The sequence below is a fragment of the Aquila chrysaetos genome, chromosome 3 (genome assembly GCF_900496995.4).
Source record: "Aquila chrysaetos chrysaetos chromosome 3, bAquChr1.4, whole genome shotgun sequence".
Classification (NCBI taxonomy): domain Eukaryota; kingdom Metazoa; phylum Chordata; class Aves; order Accipitriformes; family Accipitridae; genus Aquila; species Aquila chrysaetos.
Genome location: NC_044006.1, coordinates 38,279,003 through 38,302,690, shown reverse-complemented (window position 1 = coordinate 38,302,690; position 23,688 = coordinate 38,279,003). Strand labels below are relative to the sequence as shown.

The 23,688-nt window shown below is 37.6% G+C and overlaps 1 protein-coding gene across 6 annotated transcripts in view; it reads left to right on the top strand.

Annotated features, from left to right (window-relative positions):
* The window catches only part of KCNH8 (potassium voltage-gated channel subfamily H member 8), a 215,427-nt gene that overhangs the window by 141,171 nt on the left and 50,568 nt on the right, over window positions 1–23,688 (top strand). For all 6 annotated transcript variants that reach the window (XM_030009338.1, XM_030009336.1, XM_030009337.1 and 3 more), the window contains one exon: window positions 21,285–21,482. In XM_030009338.1, coding sequence (XP_029865198.1) covers window positions 21,285–21,482 — 198 coding nt within the window. The remainder of the gene's footprint in view (window positions 1–21,284; window positions 21,483–23,688) is intronic.

The following is a 23,688-nucleotide window of genomic DNA, read 5'->3' as shown; positions in this document are numbered from 1 at the left end:
ATGTGTGGAATAAAAAGAAGATTTTTTTGCTTTTTATGTTTGCTTCTATTTTGGGGGGGAGAGGCAGAGGGAGAAAAAAGCTTTTAGCAACCTCCTTTACTCCATTTAGTGCTTCCCCAGAAAGCCTGCAGCACAGATTTCAAGACCGAGGTTTTGCGAACACTTAAAGCAAACATTTTAAAGTTGCAGTACTGTTAACATAATACTTTGGACCTTGCTGTGCTATCAGATATGCACCATAGCCCAGATCTCACAACATTGACTTTAGTGGGAGTAGCATTTGCTTCTGTGTATCTATTTCTCTGGCTAATTTAAACAAATGAGGTGCTTAATTTGCATTTGGACTGGGGCAATGGGAGTGATAAAGTTCTCCCTATGAAAATACCCAGAACTGAAAAGTGTATTTGTTTTGTTCTTACTGAGCCTAATTGTAAGCCTTTATTTCATTTTTTGTCCTTATTCAGGCAACATTCTCGTTGCAAAAAATTTAAAAACATTGTTACATTCACAAATTTAGCCACATGGTTGCACAAGGAGAAAGATGTAGTATCTGGGAATATTATTCATGAACTGTCATGATGTGGTGGCATTGGGACATATACCAGTGTAGTATAATGTTAAAATCTGGATCTCTTGCTTAGCTCTAGTATTGCTATTTTAACTGATTACATGAGGTATTTGGAAAATACGCAGTATGGGCACTGTTTTCAGGTGCTAGAAACCTTTGCCTCAAGAATTTCTCCCATCTCAGGAAACAGTTGTTCCATGTGCAGCAGCTTGACTCCAACATCTGATAAAAACATGACTCCTGGACTGGTCATTCCCATCCACCTGAGACAGTGGTACACTCCTTGTCCTGATTTTCCCTTCCAGCTTTTTCAGATCCCTCGCTGTTATGTTCCACCTTGTTCCCGTCATTTGTTCTCATTGGTGAAACAGATGTTTCCCTGAGACATGGCATGATTTTCAGCAACCTGTGAAAATAAAATTAACTTTCCTTAAGCTGAGTAGAAGCTAGACTGTGTTGAGGTTCCTGGCTGATCCTACTACTCTAATTCCATTGACTTCAATACATTGGCTCTCATTTCTGTAGGTTTAACTGGTATCAGATTTAGGCATAAGTTCTTTATTTGCTGTCTGCTGTTTTGAATTAGTATATATCGAACTATTCCCCTTCAAGTTCTTATCAAATATGGGAAATGACTTTTTGATCTGTCTCTATGGAAAACATAATATTGAAAATGTTTCCTGTTGCTAAGGGCATTCATTCTGTGAGAACCATATGAGCTGTTGAAGCTCAGCTATCTTGAGTATAGTGAGGAGATTAGGAGAAGGCCAAGAGTCAGGATGCTGGTTCCCTTAGATAGTCAAAGCTGTCAGGTATAATTTGTGTAGTTGTCTTGAAAAAAAATTCCTTCCTGTCCACCAGAAATTCAGCTGCAACTTTCTATTAGTCCAGCCACAGTACCATTTACAACATTCTGACTACGGAGGAGTTGTTATCAAAGCAAAATTAAAAAGAAATAAAATAAAAAATAACCTGTGGTTTTATAGAAAATAAAGTATATGTGTTTACTTTGGGAGAAGCTTTAAAATCAGGTCTGCGAAGGTTATTCTTCAGTTATTTAAATCTTTATTTCAATAAAATACCTATTCTCTCATCTCAGAATTTTACTCATTTTCTATTATTTTGTAATTTACAGCACTTCTGAAAACAAGAACTCCATCATGACTGAACCACTGTACTTTCACATACTCCGCAATAGAAAACTTCCCTCACGCACACTTTGTTTATTACACACTTGCAGTCAGAGCTTTTAAAGGGACTTGGAAGCCTGGCTCCCAGTGAAGGATTTATACCTTGAATTAGCTCTCAGGGCAATGGATGGCAGATTTAGGTGCAGAATGAGGTGCATAGCACCTTAGTGGAACCGGCAGGAAATGCTGAAACCAGGGGTTTGCCTTCAGGCCCTTTCACTCGAGGTTTATATGCCTCACGTTGGGCTGCAGGGAAGTTATAAGCCCTTTTCACAAGTAGTGAAGGACATGTATGTTTCATGTAATGGGATTTAACATAGAAATCCCTCAAATAGTGTTGATCCAAACTGGTAAATCTAGCAGTGTTGAGCTTTCTGAAAGTTTGCACAGTGTTCCACCCGCAATAGTAAGGTTTGCACCTTTCTGCAGTAGTTCATGCACTCCTCTGAGTCTGCACAAGCAGCTTGGGGTTGTCTCCATCTAGAGCACAGATGTGAAGTAGGTTGTTCTGGTGAAAAAAAAAAAAACAAGAGGCCACTGATTTCTTTTGGCCACAGAAGAAGGGAGAGGCATTATTACCAAATTTCACTTTTCTTCAGTATAGGGTTCAGGCACTGGAACTTGTGTCTCAGGTCTGGAAGATACAGCTACAAGGCAAATCTCTTTAAGAGAGCATATCCTGATGTATGGGTTACTTCACTCAACATTCTTCCTGGGCAGCTCTCTTCCTTGAGTCCTGGTTGTTCTTTTCCTTCCCAAAGTGATGCAATTTCAACAGAGGAATGACCAATGCCTGAGTCTCTACCCAGAGTCTCCAGTGTCCTGGTGAAGCTAGAGATGAAGGTTTGGACCTTCCAAGGCTGAGGAGAACAGAGATCTGAAGTCTTTCATGTTTCTTTTTACCAGTGAGGTATTAGGTGAAATGACAATCCATACTCAATTAAATTTGCTAGAGCTATACAGTGATGGATGAGAGAGGAAGAACAAGAGTTCACAACTACCTTCCCCATTGAGTCCTTCAGGGGATTTAGATGCAGGGGCAAGGTGGCTGAAGGATCCCCACTGGGTGCAGATAGGAAAGATGCTACGCATGTCTTAATCATGCAAAGATGGTGGTGTTTCTTGCCTGATGCAGAAGTTAGTTGATATGGACTATCCAAAATGTAGGTGTCTAATGTCTTAGATGCAAACTTTAGCTTAGACTCTTGAGCTTGCGTTCCTATCCAAGTCCTTTGTGGCTTCCCAGTAGCTTCAGTCTTGTCAGAATTTCATAAGTCAACAACAAGCTGGAATATCCATTAAGAAAGTCATTGCCCTGTAACTCTCTTGAGTTTCAACAGCCTGGGAAGTTTTCCGTGCCAGGAAGCTTTTTCCAAGCTTATGCTAAGAAACCTGAGACAGTCTTTGTTAGTTTTATTAAGGTACTGAGCAATTTTGCCAGGAATTCTGAAGTTGCAAACTTAAGCATATCCTGGACAATAGATACTTGTGATGTTGGTACATTTATTCAGGTTAAAACTAAGGCTATGCTCTTTTCAGAAGAAAGGCTATTTTTAGGTATGTGTATCTGCTAGTTTTCCTCACTTAATGTATGCTAGTGAGCTAATTCAAGATTCTGGTGCTCTTGGACCCAGCATAACCATGGAGTAAGTAACAGTAGAAATCATATTGGAAAAATCAGTGTCATTCCCCCAATCTTGGTCAATATAATATATAATTTGTTAAAGCAATAATTAGTTAACTCTTGACTCTTAGTATTTTCATATTACATTAATCTTCATAATGTATTGTAGAAGCAGGTAAACATTCACGTGCCATGAATTTTTTTGCAAAGCAGTTTAATGACTTAATTGGCTGGGTGTTGCAAAAGAGTTGGTATCAAAGTTGAGATAGCGACTTGGTTTTTATTTTTCTTTTTTATATATGAATTGTCTTAACTATGAATGATCCCAGATCACTCCAGCTCTGTCTCTGTACAACATTTCCTTCTGTTAGAGAATTAATACATTTGTTTTTGAACGTGACATGAGCAGTTTTTACCAAATCCAAGCATTCAAAAAACAGAGCAAAAAGAAGTATAAAAAACAATGAGATTTTAAAAATGTATAATTCTCAATCTGCTTTTGAACCCTCCGAGATTCCTATTTTCAACATATTCTTAGCAACATTGGCAACCAGGAACTTAATTTTTAAAAAGTTATGAAAGCTGAGATTTTGTGTGATCACAGATCTCCAGGTACTGGGGCTGTCAGGTAGATCAACTAACAAAAGACATGGGGTAAAATTACAGTGCTAAGGAATGATCAGATTTTGGACCCAGATTGCGTAAGTGGTCAGTGTGTGCAGGTATCTGTACCTCCTGGATTCCAGACCTACCTTCTGGAGTTTGAGTCTGGACCTATGACAGAACAGCTTCTAGTAATTTCAACAAGTGTTCAGCTTAATAAGAGCTAATAGCAATGAATGACAACTGGAGTCTTGGGGAAGACTGCAGCTGGCACCTGCTCTGGCAGTGCCAGGCAGGTGGCAAGGTTCAGCCCAGGTCCCCAGCAGTCCCTGGTCTGTTTTGATCATGTCTGTTGAGGGTGGGAACAGCAGTTCATTTTGTTTTGTTGCACTGATAGAACTAAGTGGATCCTCTTCACTGCCAGAAAGAGTACTTGTAAATTTCCAAGGCTCCTGGCCAAGAAAACTGTATTCTACTATAAAATATTGGTCTAGTTTCACCGCTCCAAACACACACATCCATCAGGTTAGAATTGGCATGTGTAGATTTATGAATCCTCGCTGGGGTGGAAAGAACTTCATGCTGACTAAATTGCACAAGACATCATTCACTAGCCGTGATCAGTTGTTCATTTCAATCTGTTTTCTCTATACCTGAATGTTTGATTTTAATCTCTCTTTTGGTCTGCTTTGTTATGTCTTTGATTATCAGTTTTCTTCAATTTTTTGTCATTAGTAATAAGAAAACCAGTTACTTTGGAACCATGATCCTTTCTGATTTTTAAGAGACAACTTTAAGAAAAAGAATTAAAAAAATACAATTATGTCATGCATGAGTGCTGACATCTTCAATCTAGTAAAATGAATTATAATGCTCTGTTGACCTGGGGTGTCTGTTTTGAAGGTCCATTGCTGTATGGAACATACACACCCACATACTCACCTGTCTATTTGGGATATCTAGGAGGGGGGAAGTGAATTAATCTAGCTGAAAAATCATTTCTAATTAATATATGAAGGAAATGCTTCATGGTTACCACTCTTGTGAAGCAGTTAAGGCCATCAGTATCTTAAAGACTCGGACAACTACTTTGGGTTATTCCTTGCAGCACTTACATGAAATAATTAACCCCTGGACTATCATGCATGAATAATAAATAGGAATAAACTAAATGACCAAAATAAGACAATTATTTTGAAGCTATGAAACTTTTCAAACCACCATCTCACAACTAATTACAAAGTGCACTTTTTACATTGTACATCTTTTGAAAAAGACAAGGAGGTACCACAACACTGAAGCATTTCACAGTGATTAAGTATTCTCAGGCAGTTGAAACGGAAATTTTAAACCCCAGGAGAATGCCCTACGCTAGAATGCTTTTCAATAGTTTCAATGTTTTTGAATCCTCTTGAATTTTACCTCTCAGTAAAAGTAACACTTTTATTGTACGCACAATGTGTACATTTTCCATGAATTAATGTTTGAGGTACACAATTTCCAGCCTGGTAAGAAGTAAAATAGATAAATTCATTAAAATAATGAAGAAATTGTTAGTGAATAAATGTACTTATTTGTTTCAAAACAACTACAAAATATTTCTTTAAAGTCTGCTGGATACTTTACCTGAATGGTTAAAACAATTCTGGTGTAGAATACTATATATGAGGCCCAATTTGGAAAAGCTTATAGTGTGAAATATTTATGAAAGAAAGTGTCATTTGTTGAACTGAACTGAAACATTTCCCTTGTGTTTAGTTTAACATGAATTTGTATTTCAGCTGTTTTGGGCCTTAGTAGGTTTTATTCTGTCATTCTTCCCTGCTGTTCTTTTCTACAGGCTCAGTTCCTTGATTAAACTATATTTTCCTTTACACACTGTACTTTGCCTTCTGAGTGAACCATTTTAGAAGTCACAAAATACACCAGGACTGAGATACCCCATTGGATTTGCAGCCCAGAAAAAAAGAGGGATGAAAGCACCTCATTAAAGGGAGTGTGAGGTTTTTTCATAGTTATTAATACATTTCCAAGATTTTGTACCTAGGACAAAAATTTTGGACAATTTTTAAGTGAAAAGTAAAAATCTGGTGTGTGGATGAAGGCCCTGAGATTTGACAAAGTCAAAAGTGTCCTGCTACGTCTAACCGCAGATTACCTACATATCGTTCATTAATTCCACAAAGCAGTTTTTATCTCAGTGGAAAAGCTGTATCTGGACCAATTTCTGCAGCTGTAATAGAAATATTGAGGGCCGCACGCAGGGGGGGAAATCTGCTTAGTATACACCCCATAAGAGGGAATAGTTCCAAGAGGTAAACTAACACCTTGATCTTTCCACATGGCTTCTGTAGTGTGAATACCGTAGAGTATAATGGGTTGAAGGTTGTAAATACTGTGTGTAAAAGCCTTGCTCAGTCAATTAGAAATTACATCAGAGTCTGTAACCCTTAACTGCTGTACTTTGAACCATAGAAATGTTGGCTGGAGAGAACCTCTGGCATTTATTTAGTCCAGCCAGCTGGCTGAAGCAGGACTATCACCAGCACTAAATTCAGTCAGACACAGCTTGCTCCACCCAAGTCCTGAAAACTAGCAAGGCTGGAGAAGCCTCCACATTTTGGGTAGCTTGTTCTAGGGTTACACTACTCTCCTTGGAGAGCTTTGTACCAGTTTGCTAAAACATTAGTGCCTATTACACACTCGTGTAATGGGATGTTTTGTTAGGATTTGTCAGAAATTTCTACTTCTGGTTTCAAAGCTCATGGCTTGGCTGTTCAAATTACAATGTCTCAATCCAATTTAAACCCATAAAGCCTTTCCTATGTAATTTGAAATCTTTTCAGCAGCCGCTTCAATATTTGATTGAACTGCCTCTTCCAGCCCCATCACATAGGTAGAAATCCAAGGGTGTTAGAACACCATATTGCATTCTATAGACATCCCATAACGAATAAAACTGCTTTTCTTTTCTTCTATAGTACAAGCATGCCTCACATTTTTAATCCAGAAATGTCCTTTGTGTATATTCCTATTTTCTATTTATTTATCCTTTTTCATGCCCTTTAACAGAGCAGGTGCTTGATAAAAGAAGGGTTTTCCTGCTACCAGAATAAAAAAATGAAGAAATTATTCAAGACTCTCTTCTTTCCAGACTTTCTTCCATTTTCACATACCTTGGAAAACATTCATGCTTCTTTTGTACTTTCAGGTGACAGTGCTGTCGTGGTTTAACCCCAGCCAGCAACTAAGCACCACGCAGCCGCTCACTCACTAGCCCCCCCCCACCCAGTGGGATGGGGGAGAAAATTGAGAAAAAGAAGCAAAACCCGCAGGTTGAGATAAGAACAGTTTAATAGAACAGAAAAGAAGAAACGAATAATGATAATGATAACACTAATAAAATGACAACAGCAATAATAAAAGGATTGGAATGTACAAATGATGCGCAGTGCAATTGCTCACCAATTGACACCCAGCTATTCCCTGAGCGGCGATTCCCCGCCCCCACTTCCCAGTTCCTATACTAGATGGGACGTCACACGGTATGGAATACCCCGTTGGCCAGTTTGGGTCAGCTGCCCTGGCTGTGTCCTGTGCCAACTTCTTGTGCCCCTCCAGCTTTCTCGCTGGCTGGGCAGGAGAAGCTGAAAAATCCTTGACATTAGTCTAAACACTACTTAGCAAGAACTGAAAACATCAGTGTTATCAACATTCTTCTCATACTGAACTCAAAACATAGCACCGTACCAGCTACTAGGAAGACAGTTAACTCTATCCCAGCTGAAACTAGGACAAGTGCTTAAAGTTAACTAGTAACTACTTACAGCAAAAGAAATCCGTGTGGAGTTGTGAGAGTATGTCATGGCATTCTACAGTCTATAATAAAGTTTTATACAAGCCAGTTTCTGTAAAACTAATTATACCTATTATTCTAAATAATTTTTCATTGTCAGATCTAAGATAAAGCTATAGATAAAAATGCTAATGCTTAGGATTTCCTTATGTCACACACTTCAAAAAGACCTGTCAGCTCTGCAGACAGATATTTTATTTCAGAACTGCCATAACTTTAAATGCGTAGTGTGCTTTCTCATCAAGACACTATTCCTTTTTTACATCAAGCCTTCATGCCATTGCAAATTCTTGTTTTGCTATGATGTTAAGATATAATCTGCAGTAAAATATCCCCTGTTGTTGATTTTCCCGTCACAAAAGCCAAATATGTTTGGATCTCAAGTTCCTTGATTCAAAACACATCACACTGAAAAAATGTTACTTAGGTTGTAGATTCAAGGATTAGAAAATTAAGACAAGGTAAGAGCAAATAAAGTGTTAATACTGTTTGTTGTATGGCTGCCTGACTGGGGCAGTGTCCTGGTCCAGAAAGCAACACAGTGGCTCCTTAGGTAAGAATGCAGAGGAAAAGACATAGACAATATTGCAAAATCTATGGAGCAAGCAAGGAGAGGATTCCAGTGAGGGTTAGCATACTTAGCTGTTATCTAACTATCATGGATGTTATTAGTATAGAAGAAAAGGAGAAATGGATGTCATGTGGACTGCAACAGTCTATACTGACCCGAACTGAACTCCATACTGTCATATCATCCCCTTTGTAATTATACAGGGAAGTCAGATGAAAACTAGCATGGTTTTGTTGCAATTCTGCAATTACCCTTTCATTTTTAATTAGACCTACTAAAGGAAACAGCTTCTGTGCTGAGGCATCTGCCCCTGTTTTACCAAGTTGGGAGGCTGCATTTGAACAGGCAGAAGGTGCTGAAAATTGTCTTGATTGCTAGAGTGGGGGACACAGCAGGAGAGGGGAAGGGATCAACAGTCAGTGACCACCTATTGCTTTACTCAGCTTTGAGAAGCAGAGAGGACTTTTACAGAGCACTCTAGAAGTAAACAGCCCCACTTTCGCAGAGTGCTGGTGGTTAACCAGGCAGCATGAAAATACGTGTACCATATTTCACTGCTTTTATAAAAAATACAGTGCTCTTGATATCTTGCTGTTGTAAATAAATAGTACTTTCTTTTACAGACATTTTAAGGTATTGATTACCACTGTCATTCATTGCCCCCAGAAGAACCTATGTGCAGATACTGAATTAGGACTGTTAATATACTCACTGTCAGGACTGAGAAGTTGCCATGTAAATAAAGTACTGAAAGACTTTAGACTGAGTTTCTCTGATGGTGAGACCTGAGCAGCTGAGAACATCAGGGCAGAGGTGAGATTAATTTACCACCTATGCCACACTGCATATGTACAGACCCAAAGTTTTGTTAGCAGCCTTAAAACTGACATTCTTCAAGGTTTTGTTTTGGGGCATTTTTTTCATATTTTTATATTAAAGGTTTCATTTCAAGGTAATCTCTATTGCTTATAGAGGAGGGTACTTATTTCTTAAAAAAGACAGGAATGTATCACCTGTAGTAGCTCAAATCCTTTTTGGCATGTTTTGGACTCCAAACACATAAAACTGCAAAGCAGGTTTCTAACGCTTTAGCTGACAGCATTAAAAAAAGTCATTACCATTAATTGTATTGCAACAGCACCTGGGATCCTAGTTATGGGTCAAGACCCTCATGTCTCCATTGCTGAATTAACACAGGATAAAAAGGCTGCTCTTGCCCAAAAGGGTATTACACTCTAACTAGAAGATAAGAAAGCTCTAGCAGATGGGTGCAGACTGATGTAGCACAGGGAAGCAAAGAGGGCATAGATAGACGTGCTCTTTGCACTGAATAGACTAGAAGCACTAACGTTTCTAATTCCAAGCTTAGCTGCAAGGCATCTGATAGCCTGGAAAAGGACAGTAACAGCCAGTTTGCCGAAGGAGCAGTAACATTAACTGCTGAGACTCTTTGTGAAGTGACAGTGTGACCATCTCCTTAAAGGAAATTATTTGCAAATGATTTATATACTTCTAATAATACACTTGCAATTTTATTTCTTAAATTAGCTGTATGTTTAGACGTCTATGTTTTACTGTAATCTAAAAATTAAATTAACACTATACAATATTACAAAAAACAGTTAATTTACTTATGTTACTAATTTCTTTTAGTTTAAGAACTCTAAAAAAAAAAAATCTTGTTTTTTTTTTTCCAAGGGGAACAAACCAGGATAGTTAAAAAAAAAAATTAGAAGGCATTTGTCTTCACTACAAATATATTGATGGCATTAGAGCCGTTGATAAACTATTCCTAGTAAAAAGAAAATGTTTAATTAAAATAATAAACTATATATAGTGCTTTGTATGTATTGACTGCCACAGTCATGGAAAGTTGATAGTGAATATATCCCCATCTCATCCTTTCAATGAAGTGAGGAAGAGGAAAAAAACCTGCTGACTTGCAAAAGCAAGAAGGATTTAAATCTCCCACATACACAAATATAGCCATCCATCAAATTACCATTGAAAAGAGCTGTACATGCTTACCACAGAGAAGAAGTTTCCAGTACATTTCTTTTCTAAATTTACCTACTCCTTGGGAAATGAGACTGAAGGAATTTATGACCTAGTTCTGCAGGAATGCAGGCGCACTTACCATGTACACTGGAGCTTCTATGCAACCGTTAAGTATAAATGTTCAGAGAATTGTCATAAAATATCAAGAGGAATGTGTTCCTTGCAGATCTGCCAAGTTAGGTCTTGAAATTCTTATACATAGCTCTTATATGTAGTATAGTCAGGTCTCTACCTTGGTATAAATGTATCTCTACTATAAGGGGAATCTTTATTGTGTTACACTATGAGATTGTTGTGAAGATATATTGGAGTCTTCCTCATCAATATGAACAAAAGAGCTGTGCAGCTGTCTGATTTGTTTAGACATCTACAGAATATCAGCTGCGTGTCCCAGAGATGCACTCCGCAGCCTTATGTGGCAGCAAGGTAGTAATGCAGTGTCGGGGTGAGAGGGACAAGCCACCCAAAGCCTGTCCAGTCAGCCTGCAGGGCTGGCTCACCAAGTAGGACAAGCTCAGCCATCCAGTTCTCATTCCACATGACAAATAGTCCTGGAGGAAAAGTCCTCCAGTAATAACCTCTATGGTCATGCAGAGCATCAGCTAGCTTTTTGGAGACTGCCTTGGACCTTCGCTCAAAGGGACACGTCCCCCCCATACCACTCCCTTCTTTCCTCTCTCACAAGAATATACTGTAGTGGTAGACATGAAATAACTTCTCTGGAAAGAGAATATTCTGCCCTGTGGTGAAGGAGAAATGAATTAGCTACCACCTTAAGAAATACTTTGGTGCTCTGACTGGAACTATGGCTGGTCTGGTCCTTAGGGATTTGTCCCACCTAATAGAATCATAGAATCATAGAATCGTTTAGGTTGGAAAAGACCTTTAAGATCATCAAGTCCAACCGTCAACCCAACACCACCATGCCTACTAAACCATATCCTGAAGTGAATGCCTACGTGTTTTTTGAATACCTCCAGGGATGGTGACACCACCACTTTCCTGGGCAGCCTGTTAATAGAAGAAAAAAAAAAACAGTAAAACCTTACTTTGCAGACAAAAGAATGTAGGAATTCATCTAGAAATGTTAATGTTTAATGCATGAACATAGTTAGGTTCTGGCTAGAAACTGGGGCTTGAAATGTGTGAAGTTGTTGGTAATTCATAGACATTGTGTTTTGTGGAATGTTTATGTAGCATTTTGCATTCAGGTGGAAGAGCTGCAGAACCCCACCCTGTTCTTACTTGTGACTAACCAAATATTTTTTAACAGATATCTTTCCAACATTGTTTTCTAATAAAATACTAGCATTGCAAGTATTTCATATCAGGCCTATTGCTCTACCACTTACAAGCCATGAATGTGCCCAGGAGTGATCAACCAGAGAGACTTTGGAAATCGCATTATAATCCATGCACCTATAGTGCCTTCACTGAGGTGGATTACAAGCTTCCCGTAGGATAAAAAGTATCTCTCCTTGCACTTATGGCTTTCCAAAATGAAAATGTAAATTATTTAACAGACCACACCTTGCTGATGACAAGAAATTAAATGCTCCCCACAAAGGAATTTTGTCAGTGTCTCCAAAGGAGCATCAATTTTACCATGAGAATACAGAAATTGTACTTTCTTATTCTAAGCAGTGATACTTGCAATTTAGAGTTGAGTTTTGTCATATAATTAAAGCTCAGTTGTCAGATTTTCAGCACTTCTATAGGCTCAGCTGTGATTTTGTTGTTATCAGCAACATTACAATTACATCTTAGATTTTTTTCTTTTTTTAATCCCTTGACTGAGCACCTCTTCTTCCTGAAACTACTTAGTTCATTGAATATTTATTGCACCATGAAAACTTCATTTTCAGTGAGCACAATGGGTCAATATCTTGTTATGACTTTGTTGAGTTACATAAGTTAAAGCTCTACAAAATGTAATTATTGTTTTGATAGGTTCTAAGTATATATTCAATTAGAAATACAACAGCCAATTTATTTACAAAGGGTATTAGTCAGCCTTACAAAAGAATTACATAGGATGTCACCTTTCAAATTAAATTCTTTTTTGGTAGACCTGGCAAAGGTCTTGTATCTAAAAACGCTCTTACCAAAGGAAGCATGCATTTAGTTTGAAAAACTCCAGGGGTTTTAAAAGTCTTTAAAACTTCTGTCTCACTGTATGTGTATAGATAGTTAAAGGGAAAGATACAGTTTCCTCTAGATCAGTGTCCAAGAAGAACACCAGTCAATGTATCTGCAAAGGGTACTCCATCATTTAAGGCAGACATTCAGAATGAACCAGATAGATATGAAGGTAATCATTTCACCTATGTGCCTTTGACTACAGAGGTTGGTGTATCTTGAGTGTTCAAGCCTCATGGAGCAGTGGGGCATACATGGACCGTCAATTTTTATCTTTGTTTTTATTTTCTGACTGCACTATGTCCAAGTTCAAACTTTCTCTGGATGATGTTACAGATGCTCGAAAGTCAGTGGTAGAATTCCCAAAGTCTGGCAGAGGATTACAATTTCATCTGACATATGTTCAAATTCTGATTTTTTTTATTTGAGCCGTAATAAATAAATTAACTAGATGCAAACGTATGGCCCAGATCTCAGCATTATTAGGAGCATGTTTGTGCCTTGGATTTTGGCTCATGCCCATCTCTTACTTCATTTGTTAATTTGGGAAGAGATTTAATAAAAATTGCATCCAGTTTCTCTGCAGTGGAAGTCAAATGGCATTTTTATTGACTCTATCCATTCCTAGTGTCCACTTAACTTCTAGTATGACAACAATCCTAAAATTTGTTGCTCATGAATCCTCATGTATAATTTTGGAGAAAAGATGTCTCATCAAGGTTTGTTTCTGCGAAGGGCTTGGTTTTGAAATTCTCAACTATTTTTCTTTTCATTTTAAAATATTACATTTCTTGTCATTGCCATTGTTTGCAAGCTCCCAAAATATGCTGTTAATGAGTTCACATGGAGGTTTAAATGATACATATAGCACTTACATGGATGAAGGCTTTCTTTTAGTTTATGCATTAGGCTTTAAAGAGATGAACAATTCAGACCTGAAGCGTGAAATCTTACAAAATTTGTCCTCTCCCCTCTAAAGATTTTATCTTCTTAATAGAAAGAAGCATAGAGTACTTGATAGAAAGGGGTCATTTTTTTCCTCTTTGATTACATGTTAAAGGGATTTTTTGTGGTTTTTATTGTCTATAATGTGGGCATTTATCAAGCAAAAGTGTATAAACTTGTATATACATATATCTATCTGTAGAAAATCTTCGGTAGTTTCCATCATAGTAATACCCATGTGCCTCACTTCTGTTGGTACTTAAAAGTCCACTGAGCCCAGGGGTTAAGCATAATCTGCTTGTACAAGGTTGACATAGTTAACTCTTCATTACCTGGATAAACTAATGCAATGAATGCACCAGAATGGTACCAAGGATTATGACCCAGACAAAGAAAGATGGGGGTAAATATTAAAACAGACATAAATTAGATTTAAAAATGTACAGTTAGTGTGTTGCAAAGGAAAGATAAAGGTAATGCTATGACTGTGGAGGGTAGATACCTCTGCCATGCATTGATCTGAAGCACTGATCCCCATACTTGCTGCATGCATGGCACTTCCCGGGGAGCATGGCTGGTGCCTGGGCTCTGGTTCCAGGGTCACAGAGGGCAGCCTTGAGTAGCTTTCTGTGCCCCTACCACAAGGACTCCAGCCACAGGCATTTGAGATAAAACTATGTTTCGTATGGTCCAAGTTAAATCTATTTCTTTTCAAGGTCATGTCAAGAATTTCACTCCACAAAATTTGACTATGTGGATTTGAATGCAGTAGATATTCCTCTAGATCTGTCACACTATCATTCTTATTCATACCTGTGTTATGTGTATTTCTAGTTTAAGGAAAAAAAAATATAATTAAATCCATCATAATAAAGGATATACTCTGTGAAGAACTATATTTAACAATGCAAAAATAAGAAAACACATTTTTAGAATAAATTATTTTGGGAATGACTTTAATATTTTTAAGCAGATTTTCAGTGCTTGCAAAAAATGTTAATGTCTTTCCTTTACCATATTTGGTTTCCTTCTCATTTTAGGTGTCTACTGTTTACAGGAAAGTGTGCTAGCAAAATAAAGACCAAGGGGAGTAGATTAATGCTAACGGTTCCTCATTGTCATGCAGCCATTATGCTTATGTCTGTTGTACTTATATTGAAGTCTTTCTAGTCTAAATTTCATGCAATGCCACTTAACTTTTACTTACTTTGAATGCCAGTTAATTCTCTTTTTCAAATATAGCCTCTAGGCCAGAGCAGTTCTTTTGTAGCCTGTACTTGTTGACACATCATATAGATGCACCTCAGTTTTCCTCTTACACATATAACATTTATTTATTCTCTTCATTTTGAAAAGCATAAACTCATGTTCTGTATTTTACTATTGTGCAATAATGTCATTTGGGCACACATGATGGAGCTGCATTTTCACACTTCTAGAACCTGCAGCTGTATGACACCTTCAGGATTGTGGGGTTTTCTATTTTTAGTACATATTTTTTCTAATCTGTGTGAAAGAAAAGCCTGGTTCACATTTTATTTGTGAGCTGGTGCAGTAAGGTCTGCCACATTTACAGTTATCCAGAAGCAGTGGTTGAAAGTATGATTGCTCCTGTCATCTCTGGGGGTCTTTAATCCTTAAACCATCTGCTCTGGTACCTGGGAGTCTCTCCAAACATGACAGGCAAAATTCCATCATAGATCAAACCTGTAAACAAATGTTCAGGTTTTGTGACAATGAAAGGGTAACAGCGATGTTCCACAGGATTAAGTAGTAGGAATTGTGCTGTTTAGTGTATTAATAGTCTGGGAAAAAAATGCAAATGTTTTAGCAGGAAAAAATTGCAGATGTCAAAAACATTTTGCCTAGACAGGGATAAAAAAGGCTTTGACAATCTTGAGAAGAAATTGAATACCTTAAATGGGTAATCACCATTAGAATAGAGGCAATGATTATTCAATAACATGGAGTCATGCACACTGGAAGAAGGAAAATTATTTAGTCTTCTTATATACCTCTAAATTTTGAATGCATTGTATCAGTCAGAAACAACTAGACAGTAACTGTGCAAAATTCTTTGGAAGCAATTTTAAAAGCAAAGCTAATGTTTTAATGCCTAATGAATGTTGTTACGGATGCACGACTAACCAAATCCAACAGGTGTTAAAACTCAGATTTATTCTTCAGCAAAAGTTAGTTAGAAGTCCGGTTACATTTTATAAAACCACAGGCTCAATGATGTAAGGAGAATTAATACTACATGGCCGACTTAAGAATCCCCAAGATTTAAAGTGATGGCTCAAAACGCGCGTATCACTCCCCTAAAAGCTGAGGGCTCTCTCCCTCGAGGAGTTACCTCAGGTGGTGCCCCAGCCCAAGGGGAATCCCCGACTGCAGACCCGCTGCTCCGAGGAGGACTGCCCACGTGTCCTCCGGCGGGACCCCGTTTGTACCCCTGTCGAATCTGACCTGTGGTCATTTAATTCTATTGGTTAGGAGGATCACCTCGGTGTACCTGGCGCGTCTCGATTGCCCAGTTCAAATTTCAACCTGCAGCTTCCAGAGTTTCCTTCCCCTTATCCCTTCCTGGAGAAGTTTTGTTTCCTGCTGGCAGGATGGGGGGGGGGCAGGATGTACTTCCACAAATGTTAATTAGGTTTTGATAAGGTAGAATATATTTATTATACTGTTATAGAAGATGATGGTAACATCTTATCTCAAATACAACATAGACTCTTGTCTCCCCTCCTCAAATGCTCTTTAACTGTGACACATTCTGAAGAAGCAACATGGACAGTTGATGGAAGTCATTTGGACATGTAAAATCTATCTCACAAAGACTGTAATCTTGAGTGGTTTTACATAAAAAGAAGGGAATTTGTCTACTTGTTCTATCTTAGCAACTGTTTTGCCATAAGGTTTATTTTTTGGAGGTTAATATTTCAAGGAAACAGAGTAGAGAGATACAAGCTAAAATCTTGGCTTCCTTGAGATCAGTGGGATCTTTGTGACAGTTTTCTCCCATTTAAAATGGAAATATGAGATATCATTTGCAGATCGGAATGTGCAGCTATGTAATGAAAGTGTGGTGTGATTTCCCATGAAAACCTCCAGCTCCTCACTGCCTGACTCTAGATCTGAAATGAGGAGCTATCAGCAGTGACCAGGGACTGCTGCAGTGGGAGCCAACATAGCTCTCGGGCACATGGTGATTTTTGTTTAAAAATGCATTCCAGTGAAGAAGGATCTAATTTGTTTTGTATAGTTTTTATCTTTTCCTTAATGACCCTAAACTGTTCACTGCAACATACATTAGTAGGCATAAAACAGACACTTCTGTGTTAAAAGTTACAATCTATTTATGTCAGAAGGCTGTATGTGCTCCAGTTCAGCACATTTTTTTGTTATTATCTTTCAGTATTTGGTGACTTATTTATACTTTTTGTCTTTTGTTCACCAGTATTTCTAGGTTTTGTTTGGTTTTAGATGGTTTTGTATTGCCTGCTATTTCATAAGGTACAGTTGTAGGTTTTGGAGAAGTACAGAGAAGACGTGGCATCTAATAAAGCCATTGCCAGCTTTTGTGCTTTCAATTAGAGCTCCAGAGTTTTTCAGCTGAGCTGGAAAAACATAACTCAGCCTGAAACCTAGCCCTTAAAGATAACCCACACTTGACAGTGTCCTTTAGTTTACCCCAGCATTACTTATTACATATTGTCTTTCCCTACTACAAGCTGTTTCCCTACATTGATTACTCTCTTTCCTCACTAGTGTGAAAAAGCCAAGTATGGTTTGGCCCTAAATGAGGTTCAAATACTGTTTAAACACAAAAAGGTGATGACGTGGGAGTAAATAGTCTTTTCTACATTTGCATTTCCCCTAGGAATACTTAAAAGTCCCTGAATTTGATATGGAACCACAGCTGAGAGAAGGTGGCCCTTTGTCCCACCCTTTCTCTTCTAACATCACCACTGGTCTATTGGGGAACCGTTCCCGCTTTCAGACATTCAGGGATGCTCTAAGAGATACTCCTCATCCATACGTCTTTGCACTTCCTCACACTGGTGCAGAATAAACCAGAGAGTTTTGGTCTACTTTTTAACTGGAAAAAATGTTTGTCTATTTTATACAATAAATGCTGTAGGTAATTAATGCATTAGAAAATGCAACTATTTTCTAAGTCGTTGAAGTAGCAGACAGGATTTTTGTATGTTAAGTGTCTGGCATAGAAGGAAAATCTAAGTAAGCATTATAGAATGGATCTGCAAATTATAGGGAGTGATGTACCTGTTCAATGCAGTTCAAGCACCAAACTGAGGGAAGACTGAGTTTCTGGATGTCCAGTAAATGAGATAATATGTTTTACATCCGGTTATAAAGTATGTCATCTAAGGATGCTTAAATGTTTGTTTATGTTTCTGCTAGTACTTGAGCATTTCCCAGATACAGGTAAATGAAACTCAATACAGATTCTTCTAGCAATTTTCAAAGTAGCCTAATGAAGCTAGATATCCAATTCCTACCAGCTTTTCCGATGGGACTTGATTACTTAAGTGCTCTTTTTCCCTTTGAAAAATCTTCCTCTTAATTATGCTAATTGGTGCTTTAAAATGTTTTCAAAGTCACAGAGCTATATCTAGATAATGCTAATTCAGAACCAGACAAGATTCATAATGCTGAATTCTAGGAAGCTCCCTCTGACTACAAGGTATATTTATTTTTCTCTTCTTCCCTGAGGGCAGAAATTAATTACTCAAGTTTGCCAGAGAATCTGCTGAGAGCTGTTACCTACAGGAACCAAAAAAGTAAAAAGCGGTAGTCAATCATGTTACCTTACGACTATTTCCATTGGCTAATGAAAGTATTTACAGCAACAGTATCTTCTCTCTACCCCCAAATGGAAAATAAATGTAGCCCTATCAACAAAAATCTGAGAAGTATAGTTGATCTGGAAGATCTTGCACCATTTGGTATACTTTGGCTGAAACGTCATTTTATATAATTTCTCCAAAAGGTCCTGATTAGGATCATCTCTAACAGCCAAAATAAAAATGAGAAGCTGTAAACATGTCCTTAGCTACAAATCAGAGGAATATATTTATTGGGTTTTCACTTTTAGATATATGTTTTCTGTTCCAAGTCTCATGGTCAATCTCTAAAGAAAGTTACCTAATAGCTTTTCTTTATAGTGGGCATTTTTTAGCAGTTGTTAACAATTGCTAATAATTGCTAACCACTGCTGTTGTAGCTCAGTCATAAGCCATTCATCTTATTAAGATCATTTGCCTGACCCTGTTATGCCACAGAACTGGGTGCTGAACTCGTCTCAGATATTGGTGTCCTGGCCAGAACTGCTTGTTAGCAACTGCAAAATGCTACTTTTGTATTTGGTACCTTGGTAGTAGAACTATATTAGAAATATTATTGGGACTTCTACTGTTTGATACAATGTAGGCATTCATTTTTGTACCTTACCTCTAGTAGCAGTAATGCATTCCTTTAGGAACAATGATGTTTCAGTAGGGTTGGGTGTTTTGCTTGATGACCTTGAACATAAAGTGTGCTGTTTACATATATCTGTCAATTAAAGAATGGAGTCATCCACCTTTTCTGGACAACATTGAAAATGCATTAGTCTGAAAGTGAGGCCCGTAATGTTTCATATGAAGTTACATTGAGGTAAACTCAATTTTTTTTTTTGTTTGATAGCTGAAACTGAGGTGGAGAAACTTGCAGTCAGATGCAATATAACCACCAAGAACAATGAATGTGAAATTCATTCAGATAACAAAAGGCAGAAAAATGGGAATACAGAGGCCAAGAATCAGTGGCTTTTTGAACACTCCCAGGAAAGAGATTTTTCTCCTAAGAGGCATTATTTCAGTATTCACACATCAGTTACAGTTATTTAAAATAACTTATTTAATTTGTTTCAGTTTTTCAGTTCTTTATACGACTAGAATACTTTCAAAACCTGATGTTGAACTTTGTGATTATATTTCTTTACATTAGGTTTAGATAGACTTTTCTTTAACTCTATCTACTCTCTGCCAGGGATTTTCTTAGGCTTTTATTCTTTATTCTTGAATGTGTGGGATTACAGTCCCTAACATGAGCATAGGAATGAAATTCGCTGTACAAAGGGCCATATTATTGTTGGGGAAATGTAGTGTAATCTCAGAGAAACAGTAGTGCGCACAGAGGGGACTGGTATAGGTTCAGTTAGGCTTTTTTTTTTGGTTTTGCTTTTCTTTCATTTTAAATAATTGGGAGCCACAAATATAAAATAGCCTTATAGGATTAAGACTTTCCATCAAGGCAAAATCAAGCCAATTTTCATATGCTTTCTTGTCTGTTGGCAAGGTAAACCAGCCCACTCAGTACTGCTGTCTTATGACAATGCAGAGCGCTTTCATTTATGCTTTTGATTAAATTCACTGGCCTGCATAGAGTGGGTCAGCAGGGTCATGGCTAGACCTTACGCTGTCATTACCCAGCCCTTCTGGCTTAGCTTTCTCTGTAGGAGAGCATGTGAGAGAGTATGGAGCTGAGGATGGTCGCAGCCATGGCTCAACAACTCTGCTGTAGGTGGTAAATTCTTATACTTTTTCCCCAGCTTATTTGGAAGTGCTGGGACAGATACTTTAAATCTGTACCCCTACTTTTGCAGATATTTTGTACAAAGGGATTTCCTCCAGTTCATACCTGGATTCATCCAAAATGAAGAAATGGATGCTGACTGAAGCAGAGAGAGAATAAGCTTCAGGAGGTGATTCAGTCTGTCAGGTCTCAGCTTACAACACAGGGACCCCCAACCAATTTTTCTAAAATAAAGCTCTGCCTGCCAGGAATGTAGTGTTTTGGCAGCTCTCCTTGAGTATCCAGGAAAGATTCCCAATCTCCCAAGCAAACTGCTTAGCAGGCAAAACTGGACACACAAATTGAATTTTAACCTTTTTTTCCTATCTTGTTTTTTTTGTGAAGCATTGTGTTTATGCAATTCATTCAGGTTGTTTGTTTTCCTTTTTCAAAAGAGGGACTGCATACCTTTTCCTGGTTTGTTGCTTTGGGGTTTTTTTTATTGGTTTGTTGTTGTTTTTTAAATATCTATGAGGCAGTAGCTAATTCTACTATCTCTATCACACATGGATTCATTTAGCAAAATGAAAGATTAAATGAACAATTTAGAAAATACTTATTGAAGCATCTTTTGAAAATTAATTCTGGTTTGTAAGTTATGTTTAGTTGTTTGAATCTTTTCTACTGTAAAAAGAAACAAGTAAAAAGCTCTAAATATATAATTATTATTATAACAATTTAGTCTTAGAATCTCAAAAAGCTTTCCAAGCATAAATTAATGGAAAGAATCAAATCAATTTTACATTCTTGCTGCAGTGTTATTAGGTGATGATTTTTTTCTTTTCAGAGCCTTAATGGATTTTGTGAATTATCTAATTAGACCTATAATATGCAGCTTAAAAACACTTTATTTCCATACAGAAATACAGGTCTTTTCATAAATAATCATGCATAAAAATAAATACTCCAGAGACACAGTACTTAATGTGCTGTATAAATTCCTACAGTTTAATGTTCTTTTTATTCTTGGAATTGTGTGAAGAATGCAGTGTCTTCTAAATATTTTTTTTTTAATTATTTTGTTTTACAGAATGTGTAGTTTTCATTGTGTTAGTAATCTTTAATAGTTCTTTTTATGCTTTGTTTTTCAGGTTGGCTTCATGAGCTAGGAAAACGTATTGAGTCTCCTTACTATGAGAATAATACACTAGGAGGCCCATCAATCAGAAGTGCCTATATAGCTGCCCTGTATTTCACCCTCAGCAGCCTCACCAGTGTTGGATTTGGAAATGTTTCAGCCAACACCGATGCTGAAAAGATCTTCTCTATTTGCACAATGCTGATTGGGGGTATGTACAAACGTTAAGCAAAGCATCAAGTAAAATGTTTTGAGGGGGTAGGGACAAGTAAAATAAGAGCTGAAATTTTGCTAAGGTTCTTTAAAAAAAAAAAAAAAAAAAAACACAACAGAAGGTTTAATTCAAAATTGCAAAAGAAGGAAATAACTTTGTTGGTTTTGCACTAGATAAACCCTCTTAGGCAGACATATTTCTAACCTTTTGATCGCTTATGGCAACAAAAGACAGTTGTTACACAGTAAAATGCAAACTCACATTATTGTCAGTGAGTGTGGCCCAGCCATGGGCCAGGGGATTTTGGTTACATGCCAGGCCCTTTTCCAGTCAGCCAGGTAATAGGTGCACGTTCAGCTCCAACTCAGTCCCCACAGCAGCCCTGGGAATGACAGTGAGGGGAGGTGGGCAGCCCACCAGTGAATCTGGCTGTGAGCTGGTACATATCCTCATCTGAAGGACCAGCCCAGAGAGAAGGCAACAGAGACAGGACAGAGCCAGGAGGACTGTTTGGTGAGCCGTAGGTGACTCTATCATGAATAAAAAGCAGTTGAATTATCACTAAGCAAATTTTATCGTATCACTGCTTCAGATTAGAATCAAAATGCATTGGTTTTGTCATATTTGGAGCTCTTAGTAGCATTTTTATTTCTGTTACTTACCTAGTTGTACTGTTGGGGAAAGCCATGTGCTCATTTAGGGTCACCTTCTTTCTGCTGAGGCACTTGGGCACAACCAGTGAGCTGGCGGCACCTGTAGAGCTTGGTAAGCCAAGGCCACTAGAGAAAGTACCTGCAGCTCTCTCTTCACCTTCATCTTCCTCCCCCAAAAATTCAGCTGTGCTATTTCATAGTGTGTACATCATACAACTCAAAGATTTCACAGTGGGCGTGAAGGGTAAAAGAAAATCACCACTGGAGTACTGCCCCCCTCATATTTTTTTTTTCTGCTTGCCTAATTGTTCTGGAAATACTAGTAGGCATTTCTCCAGGGCTCGTCAGTAAGGCACTGGTTGTCAGCTTTGCAGAATAAATTTTCCTGGGCAAAAATAAATTGGCAACTTGACGCTTGAAAGCCAGGGAACATGACGAATGACCAGTAAACTATATATTTGCAGCATCAAGTGGTATAAAAAGTGCTCAGTGAATTATTGTCATTTTTCCCAGTCCTGAAAATGAGTGGCAATAATATAATGAATCATCCAAGAATGATATCATTTTGATTTTGACAATGTCACAAAAACACAAGCAGCTCATTAATTGCTTTTGCTATTAACATAAAATTATAGTTTTAAAATACAAAGTGATCTCTATGCTTTGGGGCTTTCACTACATAAAATCTGTTGGAATGAAGGAAGGAGTTTTCATTTCTATCAAGAAATCAAGAGATATCCTGTGTAAGGCAATGCTGAATATTTAATTCACTTTGATATGGCAGAGATTTCACAAAATTAATAGAGTAGAATATAAAAGTATCCTATACTTTTATTTATTCCAGTTGTAACAACTTCTTTTACATTTCTTATATTATTGAGTGGTAGAACTAATATGCTTGTGCACTGAATAAATTGTCAAGAACTAGTCTACTGAACGTAGTAAGAAGGAACTGAAAACTGAAAGGCAAATTTACTCATAGCCAAGCAGGTAGAAGAATGACTTTACATCTGGGAGGGTCCAGTGAACAAGGTATATCCAGGTAAGAAAGCAGAGCAGACTGGTTTGCAGGTATTTTCCTGAGGAATTGTATTTTAGATGCTATTTAAGAAAATCAGCAGAGCAAGGAAACTTGAAGGAGTTAACATCATATAGCACAGACTGGTGAGCATGCCTCAGAAAACTCTATTAGCAATAAAGTACTAGTCTGTATACTTTAGGGCATAATATTGTTTCATTTCTTAAAACACATTTTGATGTACCGTTTTGGCTGATACTTAATTTTAAAATACCCTAGTGGAAAGTGAAGTCTTGAGAAAAATTGATGTAAGTTTTTTACAGTTTTTAGAACAAGCCATTAGTTTATGAAATTTCAGGTGTAACAGATAGCATGATTTAGTTTATCAGTAGTTCGTCTGTACCTCTTTAATGTGTGTCACTGCAAACTGAAAGAATGAAGTGAATTTATTGCAACCTTAAAGAAAGTTGAAGCCAGATTTTTACGTGCCTCTTGGTATTAATTTTTCTTTTGCATGAACTTGAAATTACAA